The sequence below is a fragment of the Elaeis guineensis genome, chromosome 8 (genome assembly GCF_000442705.2).
Source record: "Elaeis guineensis isolate ETL-2024a chromosome 8, EG11, whole genome shotgun sequence".
Taxonomy (NCBI): domain Eukaryota; kingdom Viridiplantae; phylum Streptophyta; class Magnoliopsida; order Arecales; family Arecaceae; genus Elaeis; species Elaeis guineensis.
Genome location: NC_026000.2, coordinates 16,417,754 through 16,432,693, shown reverse-complemented (window position 1 = coordinate 16,432,693; position 14,940 = coordinate 16,417,754). Strand labels below are relative to the sequence as shown.

The 14,940-nt window shown below is 37.0% G+C and overlaps 1 protein-coding gene across 1 annotated transcript; it reads left to right on the top strand.

Moving 5' to 3' along the window:
• The first annotated feature begins 1,416 nt into the window (after positions 1-1,416).
• LOC105050011 (uncharacterized) lies at positions 1,417-12,064 on the top strand. The gene is made up of 11 exons (XM_010929852.4): positions 1,417-1,555; positions 6,956-7,254; positions 9,085-9,297; positions 9,554-9,634; positions 9,725-9,811; positions 9,951-10,046; positions 10,163-10,216; positions 10,302-11,320; positions 11,394-11,442; positions 11,588-11,627; positions 11,765-12,064. The coding sequence occupies exons 2-11, from the start codon at positions 7,015-7,017 to the stop codon at positions 11,911-11,913; spliced, it is 2,028 nt and encodes a 675-aa protein (XP_010928154.1). The 5' UTR covers positions 1,417-1,555; positions 6,956-7,014; the 3' UTR covers positions 11,914-12,064.
• The last annotated feature ends 2,876 nt before the right edge of the window (positions 12,065-14,940 follow it).

Below are 14,940 nucleotides of genomic sequence, written 5' to 3'. Positions count from 1 at the left end.
AAGTTCTATATTTCTTTTTATGCGAAATTCTTTGTGCACTGTGAGCGATACAAAAAATTCGATATGGAGTACACCACTTCATTCGATTGGTTCATATAGTTATCACGTTCTAACATGCATTTAATGCTGACAAATCGATTTTTTTATTTAAAAATTTTGTATGACAAAAATACCTCCACTTTTTGAAAAAATTATGACATTTTATATCCATATTATGACATCCTGCATCTATAATATGCACAGGATATCATAATTTTTTTTAAAGAATTGAAATATTTTCGCCATTCAAAATTTTCAAATGAAAAAATCGATCTGTATGTATTAAATACATGTTGAAAAGTGATTGGACAAAAATATCTCACTCATATTATGATATTTTAGACTATATTATGACATCTTGGGCTATATTACGACAGAGGATATCATAATTTTTTTTCAAAAGATAGAGATATTTTTGTCATATAAATTTTTAAACGAAAAAGCTGACATGTAGGTATTAAATACAAGTTAAAAAGTGATGACTATATGGACCAATTGGATGATGCTGTGCACTCCAGATCAGATTTCCTATAATGATGCAGTGCACAAAAAAATTTTCTTCTTTTTATTCTTTGTTTGTTTGTTTCTTCAGACGTAAAAGAGAGGAAAAAGTTAATTACCATAGCTCTTGGTAATTTGTATATATATATTGCTTATGCTGTCTAACCGCACAAGCTCTCTACTTTTATTTAGATAAAATATCATTCATTTAAGTGGGTTTTCTCTTTTTTTTTGAAAGCATCCCGATGGTGTGATTTTGGGCCCAGCGACTTTCTCCACCTCATCCATATTCTAGACTTATCATAAACTTTCTTAACATTTACCTTATCTTCTTTTCGTTTCTTTTCAAACTACCAAATGTCCTAGGTCAGATCAACCGGTCACAATATGATGATCTATGTACTGAGCCTAACAGCTAATCCCCCATTGATTTAGAATCATCACTGACGCAATTGGGCAAAACAAAATAATCAGTCTCCCCCCCCCGGAAAAAAAAAAAAAAAAATCATTGGCGGTGCGTTATAGCTGTGCAGTGCATCGCGGTCCTAACCTGTACCATAACTTTCACGAATGCTCCTGGCTTGGCCAGGAAAACTTGCTGCATGGACCAGGTCCAAGTGGACCACGGCAAATCTGGAGCATATGCGCGGTGGATAATAAAAGGGTAATGTGCCGTGATATACACCGTGGAATTTGCGTGGTCCACTAGACCTGGTTCAACCAATAATTAGAGTCGGGCTGGGGTGATCCCTGTGTCCTGCCACCGTGTACTACTGTACCGGCACCAAAATACCTTCCAATTCGCTTACCGCTCGAACTAATAATAAAATTTCTCGACAATATCTTCCTTCCAGGCCTTCCGTGCTAAGAAAATGTGACCAGCAATCCTTTATCATCACCGGAGGTGACCGTATCTCTACAGTCTTCAAAGACGGGCCTTTTACGTCCGAATTCCGCCCTTTTCTTCCCCACCCTATCGTTCCATTGGTCTGGGACAGCAGAATTTGGCCGAGAGGTAAATCTCACCTCCCTTTCATTACCCACGGAAAGCCTAGTTTCGTGTTCAAATGATTCAATTTCTTGATCAATTTTATCATTTAGGGGCATAACTTTTGCTAGGTTCCTCTGCTTTTCCGCATCTTTCTTGATTGAATTCTGGATAATTTCTTGGTAGCTTGGAGTTAAATATCTTTATTCAAAAGCGGGATTTTTTTCCCTTCTTGGTTTCGATTGAGTATCGGGGTTTCATTGATTCCGTGAATTTGATGTTCCGTATTACGTGAATAATTGGTACTGGGCTCTTTAGGACTTTGATTTGACAAGGAATATCATTTTTATCGGGCTGTTCTGTGCAGAAAGTTTTGGATTGAAAAATTCTTTTATTTTGTTAGGTTTTTTGTTAATTTTTTGGTTAAGTATTCAGATTTGATGTTCATATCTCTTTCTTGATTGAGAATCAAGGTCGGAACTGATGAATTGCAGCACTTAAAGGATAGCATGAATAAAGTTGTTTCTATGTTTTTTCCCTTTTTTTTTTAATATCATCGAACACCTTTATTAATGAGGCAAACATGTATTTAATTGGATACTTTATGCAAAAATTGATCCTATCTTTTTTCTTAGTGCTCTAAACTGCAACCTATGTGATTGGAGTCCTCCCCTACAACGTAGCTTCTCTCTCTCTCTGAGATATGAGGTTTATGTTGGTGGAAGCTCGTACACCTTATTTCTCTTTTATCAATATGCTTGATTTCATTTGAGGTGGCTGGTTCCTCTCCACTCGATTAATTCTAAATTAGACAACATGGTTTTGAGTTGTCTTTATTTGAGAAATGAGAAAAATTGTTGAAAACTTGGAATTTTCTTTCTGGTACCTTTTTGTGGTAATTAGAAATAGGAAACATGAAGCTGTCTTAAAGAGGTTTTCTTCTTCGAAATCGTGAATGCAAACTTCATATAGTTTAATGGGAAATTACATTGAAATAATCTCACCAAGGGGTCTTATAGATATGATTATCAGCATTGGAAATATACATAACCTAATCTAAGAGAAAGATGTTTAAACAATTTGTCTTAAGTCAATACAACTTGAGTATTGGACTTTGATAAATATATCTCCAGCAGGGCCTTGTGTTACTTAAGGGTGAGTTCTCTCTTTCCTTCCAAGCATCCCATCAACCCTTTCCACCACCATGCTCTAAATAAAGGGCTTGCTTATGTTCCCCCGTTTGAGGAGAAAGCAACAACATCAAGCTAGACTTCTAAAACTGACTTCTGCATTAGCGTTCTAAATAAGATTGAAACTGGATCGGATACCATCATATCCATGTCCATATTTGTTTTGTCTAACGAATACAAATACGGATATGGATATTATTCAGATGCAAAAATTCATATCTATATATGTTTTAAATGGAGACGGATATAATTCGGATATTGAAAGTATGAACATAATTGCAGATATTACTTAGATAATTAAACTTTATGATTATAAAATCAAAAATATTACTAAATAGATGATAAATCAAGTTAATAACATGTTTATATGATTGTATTTTTTTTAAAAATTAATAAATATTATATAAAATTATATAGGGTTACGCGTAAATTCAGATATTCGGATACGGATCGGATAGTTATCTATCCAAATCTATATCCTTTTTTCTTCGATGGATATAGATACGGATGTGGATATTAGTCGGATTATCAAATTTTTGTCCATATCCAGGTTGATTCGGATGCGAAAACGAATATAGACGAATAATATCCATACCACATTCACCTCTACTTTTTAAACTGATATAACTTAATCCAATGTCGAACCTTTTGCTCCTTTAGTCAAACTTTGACATACGCTGAATGAAGTACATGTCATATAGGCCCATGACACATGTATCACCTAGTCTTATCATTCGAAGGTCTTATTGTGGAGTGTGAATGAGTTTTGTCGATCTAGGTGGATAAATTTAGAAAAAATAAGCTATCTTTGGAAATTCATTTCACAAATTCCAAAAGTTTTTCTGACCTCATTTGCTTGAGAATGTCACGAGTTTGAAGGTCTGGAATAACTCGACGATGTTGAGGAATTCAGGAAAAAAATTGGTAACTTAAAAAAAAAAAATCTGGAAGAAGGTTGGCAAATTAACTCGATAAATAATATATATATATATTAAATACATTTTTATATAGAATATTAGATATTTTTAATATTTTCATGATTCATTCACAATGAATGCAACCATAAAGTATGTTGAAAATATAAAAGAAGTTTTAAAAAATAAATAGAAGAGGAAGCTAGACAATCTATTAAGAGGAGAGAGATGAACATTGATTTGTGGTTAGTTAATTGAGGAAATTAAAGGGTGGCTTCTTTCTCCCAGATCCTTCCCATATTGGCTCTCTCTGTAAATGAGTCTTTTATATGCATGCTTTATGTTTATCTGTTTTCAATTACCTTTACTCATTTCTTGGCACACGTCATTTTGGCCCCCTTGCTCCATCTCATGCCTCACGATCTGCCAGATCTTGTGATCTATTTGCGAGTGATCTGTGAACATTACAAAGTACTCACATCCCATTTGCAAAGCAGAGAAAAAATGCAGAATAACTTAGATGGCTTCTATTCCAGAAATAAATTATGAATTTTTTGAAAGAAATTTGCTGAACACTTCAACTACGCTTGGGAGGAACAAGTAGATTAGTGTCAATTGGTGCCAACCATTGTTTCCCCCCTCACTTGGTACACATCTATGAGTACATTACTTAACCATGACCATTAACTTTGGGTAACACTCCTCATTTGAGTGCTGTTAATGGAAATTTTAGTTCGTCTCCATTCCAAGCTCTGTATGCGGCCACCTTTCTAATTTCAGTGCTTTTAATGGAAATATTAGTTCCTCTCCATGCCAAATTGTCTGTATTTATGGGTTTGCCTCTGCTTAATATACCCATTTTTATTTGTTTTTCCTTTTTTCAAAAAAGAAGATTCCTAATATTCCCATGTTTACATCTGTATCTCTTTTGTTCTTGTCTCATCACCGCATTTCAAATACTAACAATGGCTAGTTTTAGCAACACGTCAACCTTCATCACTTTAAAATTGAGATTCTAAGCCTCACTATCATATGGAAACCTTGAAAGATTCTAAAGCATTTTTGTCCTTTAGCCACAGGCCCACAAGTGTTGTGCTACCTACATATAAACCATTGCTACCATGGAGATTTTTTTCCATCTTTATTCATAGTTTCTGTTTTTTTGGGGGTTAGGGGTTGCATTTTTTTCTTAGCAAACTAAAGTCACCTGGCTGAATGCTGAAGCTTCCCATGATGACATGTTTGCTTAGAGCCTAGCTTATGTTTTGGTTGTCACAGACTCACAGTTACTAGTGTTACAACTTGCACTGACATTAATATGCATGTCAGTTGGCTATTTATGTCTATTTAACTCTGTTTTGTGATATGATATGCCATGGCATTACCCATTTCTTATTGGAATAATGCAAGATCTTGTTGTTAGCATGCTTGCTTTAACTTTCATAGCTTGAATTTCTAATGTGCTTGGAAATTTTGTGCAATTGGAAAATCTGTAAATACTTCGTAAAATGCTTTTTTTTTTTCGGATGGCTAGTGCATATCTATTAATGAAAAACCAGTACCAAGATATTGTGAGGCTGTTATAGTATTGCAATACTTTACATGCGATGCCTTAACTTATAAGCCTGAATCCATCTATGTGGGTCAGCTTTTATGTGGTCTCTGAAACTGTTTGAGGACAAGGATCAATCTAGTATCTAATTTATTTTGCAAGGCAACTACTTTCTAGAGAGGGATTGTCATGAACCTTGAAAGGCCAATTTGAGTGAAGGAAATTTACCTTATCGTGTATGTAGTTTAAGGTTGTGAAACTGGGAAGCAGTATCGGTTGGTGGTAATGTGAAGTGAGAAGGTAACTCTGCAATATATGAACCAATCCATTATTTGCATATGAAGAATGTGGAAACATCACTTTTTCATGTCAAGTCATATACTCCTGAATCTAGTCATTCTGTAGGTGCCTTAGGAGGCTTCTCTTTGATGAAAGGGCCTCAATTCTTTTTGCCTAAGAGAGCAAAGTTTGATGAAAGCAATGCATTCTCGAGTTCTGTGCAAGAGGCAGATGCATGTTGTTCTCCAGGTTGTTGTAGTTAAATCCCTTAGTTTATAAGGCAACATATGGAAGTGTATAAGTAACCGACTTATGTGTCATATTTCATGATAGTGCATTCTCTTTCTATACTCTAGTTGCCTCAAGTTCATCATGGGAGAACCAAACTAATTCTTTTTAGTAAACTGCAACTTCAAACCGTGAAAATGATATGACCACTTCATTTCTTTTATGATCTTGCATTTGTTTGAGAAGTTGACTCAGACAGCTAATACAGGCAGACAAGCTGCTACACTTTCAAAATACTACAGCATATCTTAATGCAATACTTTGAATCAAGTCAAGGGAAGACTCCAAAAGCACTCTACGTTCTTGACCCTTGCCACATTGGTGAACCAATCCATGGCATCATTTACTTTGTTTTTAATATGGGTGTTCACGTATCTCCAAGCATGTAAAATAGGGTGGGGTCTGTCTGTTCAATGAAGCTATAGCCCATGGCTGTGTGTCAAACTATTCAACCCAGAATTTTCATGACCTTTTTGTTTGACCACAAAAGATTCTGAATATACAAATTTCCAATTTTCGCATATCAGAAGTCCAAGTTGATTTTACCATCACAAATCTATACATATGACTTGCACTCCATCTTGCTCATTTTTTTTTTCAATTATTATTATGTGTTCATTCTAGCTAATTTGATGATTCCATTGAGTGGATACTACCACATAACAGCCACATTCTTTTCCTCTCTCTCTCTCTCTCTCTCTTTCTCTCTCTAAACTGACTATCACTTTCCTTGTTATGTTTTGTTACTTCTCTGGCAGTTTTCCAAGACATATTCCTGCTTGCTTTCATAAATATGAAAGCATCTCATCCTTAGACCTTGTATGTTCCAGCAGTTATAAGCATTGCATATAGCCTACTTTCAAATGATAAATATCATTCTCTCATTCTTGCTGTAAGATATTGCAAATTGTTCACATTATTTCACAGGTTTTAACTCTCAAGTCTTCATAAAATTAAGTGATTCGGTTCCATCTTATGATCACATACCTTGTATATTGAATGCCTTTTATTTTGTAACAGATATTAGATTGTTCATTGGGTTATCTTTATCAAAAATGGTTTTCATATCATGCATTGATAAAATGTATATATTAGTTTTTGGTACTCATACTACAACAATATGTACAGTGTACAACTAAATCTTATCTTTTTGTAAAATATAGTCAGTCTAACTAAATTCTTTTCCTTCATGGTTTTTTGTTAGGATAAAAACCGATATCGACTGGATACCATAGAGCATATTACATCCAGTTCTTGTGCATTATGGAACAACAAAACGTAGATGATATCCTGGTCATTTGGAGGGGCAGGGAGCTTAAGGTGGAGGTTAATCGACACTCTCAGGTCAGAGAGCTTGGACAGAAGCTACAAATGTTGACTAATGTCAAACCAGATACTATGAGGCTTCTTGTTCCACAATCCACCAACAAAAGTTCAAAATTGATTACTCCATTTTCTGATGTCGACTCGAGTTTAAGCTTGCAAGAAGCTTCTATTCTTGTGGTAAGACTTACACTTCACCCACACCATACGGTTTATATTTTAATTTATGGTTCCATGCAAGAGGCTGCTGACATCTAAATTTTGTTCCATGCCTTGTTGTTATTGTTAGCTAACATGTTGCTAAGGAGGAGTTTATCTATGTTTTCAAGTTTAACTGTCTTTTCTAGACCTGAAGTCTTGTATATTATCCTGTTCAAGAAATCTCTATGAGGCCCTTGGAAGATAGGGATAGGTAACCTTCCATCGAGTTGTATGCATGTAATTTGTAAGCTGCCCTATCATCATTCTTGTTTGGTCCTTTATCTGTTAGATCATGGGGAACCCTTTTTTCCGCCTTGGTACCTTCCCACATACTCGAGCCAGTGTCAGCAGAACCACCCCAAACCACTCGGTTCAGGGTATACTGAGCCATGAACTAAGATGCTTCTGGTCTTCAAATTAAGAAACCAGCAAAGGAGGGGGACGGGGAGAGGGAGAAGGAAAGAGAGGAAAAAGAGAGAGAGGAAGGAGTGAGGGAGAGGGAGAAAGAGGGAGGGTGCAGACGACCGACAGAGGTTGGGGAGGGGTGTCGAGAGGCAGAGAAGGGGCTTCATCCTTTGATTCCCTTGTTTTGTTCGAAATAGGGGTCTTGAAGGGGGGCCTTTTTCATCTTAAAGAATTTAAGTGAAGTTGGCAACCCCCTTACCTACTTCACTTAATTTTTTTTCAAAATAAAAGAAGGGGTTGCTTACTTCACTTAAAATCTTCAAAATAAAAATTGGCCCCTCTCATTTGGGACCCTTGATTTGAATGAAATAGGGGAGCTGGACTGTAGAGCCCCCCCCCCACCATGGTTTGTCATACCGCCATATGCTGTACCGTATTGGTACCATCCCTCTTCGGACGAGGTTTGTCGGACCGCCTCATATCGTATTGGTACCATATTGGTAGGGCATTTCATGTCTTACTGCCACTATCTTACCGTACCGAACCACCTGCTGGCATTATAATAGGATATACTTGTATGGGATCCGGTATCAAGATGGCAAATCTTGTCCTCGGCCCTTTGCCACCCTCCCTCCTTCCTCTCCCACCCTCCCCATCTCTCTCTTTTCCTTTCTCTTGTTCTCCCTCTCCCCGCCCTCTTTGTTGTGTTGGACCGCATTCTGCTGGCCTTCTCCCTTGCTCTCTGTCTCTTCCTCCCTCTCCCACCCTCTCTTTTCCTTTCTCCAATTCTCCCTCTCCCCTGCCCTCTTTGCTATGTTGGTATAGGCCTAGCACGGGGGTGTACTAAACTGTGCCGCTAGGCAACTGTTACTGCCCTTGTACCAGGCTACCAGCACAATGATCCTTGCTCTGAGCTTTATGAAAAGCGGCACACATGAGAAGAAACATGAAGTTATCTAGGAAATGAATGTGTGTAGTTGGTGATGGATGATTCAGTTTGAGGTTCTAGAAGCAACTAATACATGAATACTGATCATGGTCAATTTGATCAACTTGTTGTACTGTTGTGCCAGAATGAAGCCCTCAGATTTTGGTATGTACTCTGTATGTAGATTTGGTCCTTTTCTTCACTCTTCAGTGATAGTATTAGTGTTTTACTGTGGTATATAGAATTTAAGAAATCTTGTTTTGTCAAACAGGGATGAATATTAAATTGATTGGTATATTATGAATAGAAAATTGTGCATCTATATATATATATATATATGTGTGTGTGTGTGTGTGTGCTGAAATTAATTGTGATTAAAGTTTATTGTTTGCTGATTCGTGTAACTATGTTCATCTATGTCTGCCTGCTGCTGCTTGTTGAAAAGTGCAATATGCTTGCTTGTTTTACTTTTGCAGGGAAAGCCCATTAGAATGATGGGTGTTTTTGATGATGAAATTGAGGAGGTTTCACAAAATGGTAAGAAGCCAGACTTGAGGATACTTGGGTTTGACGAGGAGGAAAAGCGGCTGAGACAACGAATGCTGAATAGGCCTCAAGTTTCTCTGAAACTTCCACAAGGATCCTACGTCTTTTGTGATTTTCGCACGCTTAGCATTCCAGGGATTGAGGTCTGATTCTTCTTTGCTCAAGCTGTAAACTGACAATATAATTGGCTCACCTTCATTTTCATTATGTTCTCTGGTTGTGGTGTCCGTAGACCACTATCAATCTGTGGTAGTCAATAAAGATTACAAATCTTTAGAGCTTGACTTATCATCTTTGGTTCTCTTGACTAATTCTTCTCAAGAAGGCTTTGAAAAACAATCTAGAAAATTATTTCATGGTAATGCCATTCTTCTTGACTTGTTACTGTTTCTACCTCAGTTGAACCCTCCACCTTCAGAGGCACTGAGAAGAATGCACATGCTTGCCTGTGACCCTGGAATTATTGCCGTCATGAACAAGGTAGTGGCTGGCCCTTACAGATTAACATTTATTCATCATTACCCCCTTGCTATAGCATCTCACATAAGTTACTTTCTGCTATTCTTTTAGCATCGATGGCGGGTAGGAATTATGACTGAAATGGCACCTGTGGGATATGTAGGCATCAGTCCTAAATGCATTCTGGGCTTCAATAAGGTAAAAATCTTCTTGCATCGTTTGCTTAATTGCTCAATGAAAGTAGATGGTGATAATGGTTGGATCACAAGAATGAGAAAAATAACATTCATGGCATTAACTTGCTGTTTGGATATTTTGTTTCCCTCTGTTGGTGCAGAATCAAGGGGAGGAGATATCGCTTCGTCTTCGAACTGATGATCTTAAAGGATTTAGAAAATATGAAAGCATCAAGCAAACTCTGCTGCACGAACTTGTATGTAACTCATTTTTGCAACTTGGAACTTGTTACTAACTTTGATAATTATTTTCATGACTCAACTGTTATTCATCAAGCTTCTCTTGTGCTGCATTATCTATTGTTTATCTCAGGCACACATGGTATATTCTGAACATGATGCGAACTTTTTTGCTCTAAATAAACAGGTACTCATGGTGTATGCACTTCAGATTTTTGTATATATATGAGCATATTTCACCATTTTGTCTTATTATTTTGAGTTTGATACAGTTGAATGAAGAAGCTACTAGCTTAGACTGGACAAAATCAAGAAGTCACACCCTGAGCAGTCACAAGATCACTGATCATTATGAGGACGAGCTTTATCTTGGAGTAAGCAGCAATGATAAAGGTCAAAAGATTGGGGGAACATTTAGTTCATTGGTTAGCGCCCGTGCATCATCTGTGGCTGCTGCATACGGTCGTTTCTTAAGTGCCACCTCTAGTGCTGGTTTGGTAGGACACCAAGAAACTGCTCATCATTCTTTGAGTGATGACCACAAAACATTGACAACAATTGAACCTGATCCTGATGATGGTGAGCTGAAAGGTGAACTGGAGAATAAACATGCTGAACCCGACCCAGATGATGCACAAGCTATGGATAATGATGTTATGCATGTTGATCTGATCATCGACAGCAGTGAGCTCTCTTCTGAATTTTCTATGCTTGATGAGCATGGTGAGCCAGATCCTGATGATTGCTTAGACAATGGAAGGATGTTTGAACCTGATCCTGATGATTCCCGTGCTGTGGATTATTTGGTGCCTGGTGATGAACCTGATCCAGATGATTCTGTAGTTGGTGATGTTATGAAATCTTTTGAAGAGCCTGGTTCAGATCGTATCAGGTCAAACAGGATAAGTGAGAATTGCCAAAATATGTCTGAACCTGATCCTGATGATTCTATAGCTACTGGAACAATCAAGGGTGCAAAACAAATGGAAGATACCTATGTGCGAGAGAAATTTGCGGAACCTGATCCTGATGAGCGCACTAAGGAAATTGTTTTGATACCTGGCAGCAGTTTGGAACCTTGCGCTCGAGGTCTGCAGGCAACTGAAAGTTTGAAGGCTGAGCCTGATCCAGATGACCATATGGGTGGCTTGGACAACCAAGAACTACAGAGAATTGAAGATCCTGTAGTTGCTATTTGTTCACGTCTTCAGAGGGCCATTGAAATGTTAAGATCTGAAGTGACACCTGCAGAGGCTACCTCAGCTCTTAAAACACTTTTCAAGATCATCAGGTATTCCTAGCTCGCATCATGTGCGATTCATATATCTCTGGAAACTGTTTTGACCATGTCATATTACTCACAGGAATGTGATAGAACACCCTAATGACGTGAAGTTCAGAAGACTAAGAAAGGTATTCTTGGCTATTATTTTATCTTATCTTATCTCTTAGCCGTTCTGGAGAGAGATACAACTGTGCATATATTTTGAAATTTACTTGGTCGCTTTTCATGAGCTTGCACTTTTTGCTAGTGAGCTAATTCTTTTCAAACTTGTAGGCCAATCCCCAGTTCCAAAGGAATGTGGCAAATTATAAAGGTTGGGACCTTGCGAATTTATTTATTTATTTCTTATTATGTATTTACTTTTTTTCATATCTGTACCACCGAATTTTGTCTGTGGTCTGAAGTTAGATTTGTTTGGTATTATTTATACTGATATGATTTGCTTGACAGCTGCCTTGGAAGTTCTCGCGCTGGTTGGCTTCTGCGAAGATGTGATATCGGATGAAGTTGGGCGAGCAGAAGCTTACATGGTGTTGAAAAGGAATGATCCTGGCTTGCTTTGGCTTGTGAAGTCTTCTTTGGAAGTTTCTATAGCCTAGTGATCATTAGCTTAAAATTACATTAGTTCTTAAACAAATCATATGCTGTAGATGACAAGGCATGTCAGTTTATGCGTGGTGGTTGCGGTTGCATGTATAAACTGATCGGTTTGGCTTTGAAATGATATGTAATTAAAAGTGAAGTTGCATACTCGCATTTGTTTTTTATTACAACAGAAGAAACCATGGAAAGGAGCTTTGCCGGAGCTGATTGTTGTGTTCCCTAGCTGTTGATCTTGGATGGAGGTGGTGAAAGTGTGTGGGCGGTCGTAAGCTATTAATTTTTGAGATGGAAACCATGAACATTTTCTAGTTTGGGTGTTTTTGGTAAATCTGGCAAGCAAATGAGTAGCAACATTTGGAGATTTTGGACAGCCAAGTTTCGCTTTTTTATGCGAAATGAGATGACCGTAGCCAATTTGATGACAATTGTTCATGATGTTACGCAAAGTCGAATAGGATTTATGCAGGATTTCCTCATTGGCCTGACGACCTCCTTATGGACATTGTTTGGGCCGGTCGTCTACCATGCTGGCTGCTCTCCATGCTACAAAGCCCTCCAAAAGAGTCTACCATGCTGGCTGCTCTCCATGCTACAAAGCCCTCCAAAAGAGTATACCTGGAGACAAGCCATGCTGGAAAGTGCGAGATATAAACTGTTTGAGAAAATTGATAAGAAATCAAAATGATGGGAGAGAGTTGAAGGTTTGAAAGTTATGGATGACACAATTTTGATATGATGAGTTGAGACCACGGAGTTAGCTACCAACCTTGGTTTCTGGCATCAAGGGCAGTAGGTATTTCCCTTTTCTGCAGTGTTTGTTATCAACACGAGCAATGCTTGGCAACTCGGAAAAATTACTAAGAAAAATTCACTCAGCTGCCTTGCACCGTTCTGTTTTCATTACGTAAAACATTTTTTGGCGATAATTACAAGGGAGTAACATGCAGAGGTCACTGGGCTTCAGCAAAGGACAATAAATATTTTTTACCAAAAAAAATGGACAATAAATATTGAAACAACTTATATCCTTATTACGGTCAAATAAAAAAAGTTGGGGAAAATATAGTTTTACAGTCCATACTTCGGCCGAGCTACTTGATCCCTCCTACTTCGGCCGTTCATCTCCTAACTTGCATCTTGACATGCTCAAATGAACAAAGTATCCCCACCATTGTTATCTTTGCCTCTTCGTCCTTCCAATTGTTCTTCTCACCCTCGTCTATGGATCCGCTGCCGAGGGGACCTATGCTTCAGGGAGATACGACCCTCCCTATCAAGTCCCCATCTTCGCCATTAGGTCTGTGTAGCAGAAGGTTCACTTAAGAATAACAAATAATATGCACAAGAGGATCCGTTTGGTTTCACACCGGCTATACATGCAAAAGGTTAACCTAAGAATAACAAATAACATGTATGTGATGATCTATATACATATATATTTGGTTTCACACCAGCTACACATAAGGTAGATATTGAGTATTTATATAGAACCAAGAGATCTGGATAACATATTTCAGTTATAATTTTTTGAGGTGAGGTCTTAGATTTTTGTGAGTGATAGTGAAGTCGATTGAGGCCTATCTCATGTGGACTAGAGGATACCATCCTATTTGGGTGGAGAAAGTACATCTTCCATTCTTTATATGGGAGAGGAGGGAGTCATCGAGCACCTACATCTTAGTATTCAGATTAGAAATTTTAGAGATTTTAGATACTCACACGATGGTCTTGTTAGTCTTTTACTAAATCTCAATCCACGTTCAGTTTATGGAGATTAAAAGAAAGACCATGCTGAATCAAATAATTTTGGATAAATTATGTTTCTATTCTCTAAACTAAATCAATTTTTTTAAAATAATCTCTAAACTACAAAATTCTAAACTTTAATCTTTGTACTTTCTGAATCGTTTTAATATCATCCCTTCTCTAAATTTGGACCATTTTCTCTTATCGAAAATCTTAGCCAGCAATAATCGGTGCTTATATGGTAAAAAATATCTGACGAATATAATATAGCACAAATGATGTGGCAGATGAAAATTTTGATTTGCTAACATGGCATGGGTGATGACGTGACATCTGATATAGATTTTTTCTGAAAGCATCCAATCATCAAGAAATATGTCAACACTCATAGATAATATGTCATAAATGGCGTGACACATGTGTGATGACATAGCATGGATGATGATGTGGCATCTAATATGGTATTTTTTTCAGTAGTATCCAATCATTTAGTGACATGTCAGCACCCATAGATGACGTGGTATGGGTGATGATGTGACATCTGATATAAAATTTTTTTGAAAGTGTTCAATCATCGAGTGCTACGTCAATAATCTAGTACTACATCAACACCCATATGCCACATCATCACCTGTGTCACATCATCATTTATATACCATAAATTATATTTTTCATCCTCTAAGTTTCATAAATGTTCTTAAATGATCCTTGTACTTTAAAAAAACTCTAATTAGGTCCTTTATTTTTTTAGTGTGATTTAGTTTAATCTTTTCAGTAGGATGGCAGAGAAGATAATGATTCTGATACAGGATAAGTCATTGCATGCATTCAAAAAGTCGAAAATAATAGTAGTATTCAACACAGAGAGCCAAGTCTAGATCTAGAGATGGTCTCAAAATAGATCAGATTCAGAGATTTGAAAATCATTATTATAAACATAGCAGCGACAATGAAAAAATATACAGATTTGGTGTTTTCAATTTCACCGTTGCCAAGTTCGTTACCACTATCGACTTTTCCTTAAAAAAGAATAGATTAGTAATTGTGGACTATACAAATAAGAATCTTAGGTGTTTGCTCCAGTTGGAGTAGGATAGATCCCCTAATTAGGATCTCAAACATAGAGTAGGTCCCTTGATTTTCAAATATGATTTAATTTAAACTAATATAATTTTGATAATTAAAACAAATACAAAGAGATAATACATAAACTAAAAATTAAAAAATTATTTTGATAATATATTATTATATTACCAATTTTACTCAATCTTCAATCA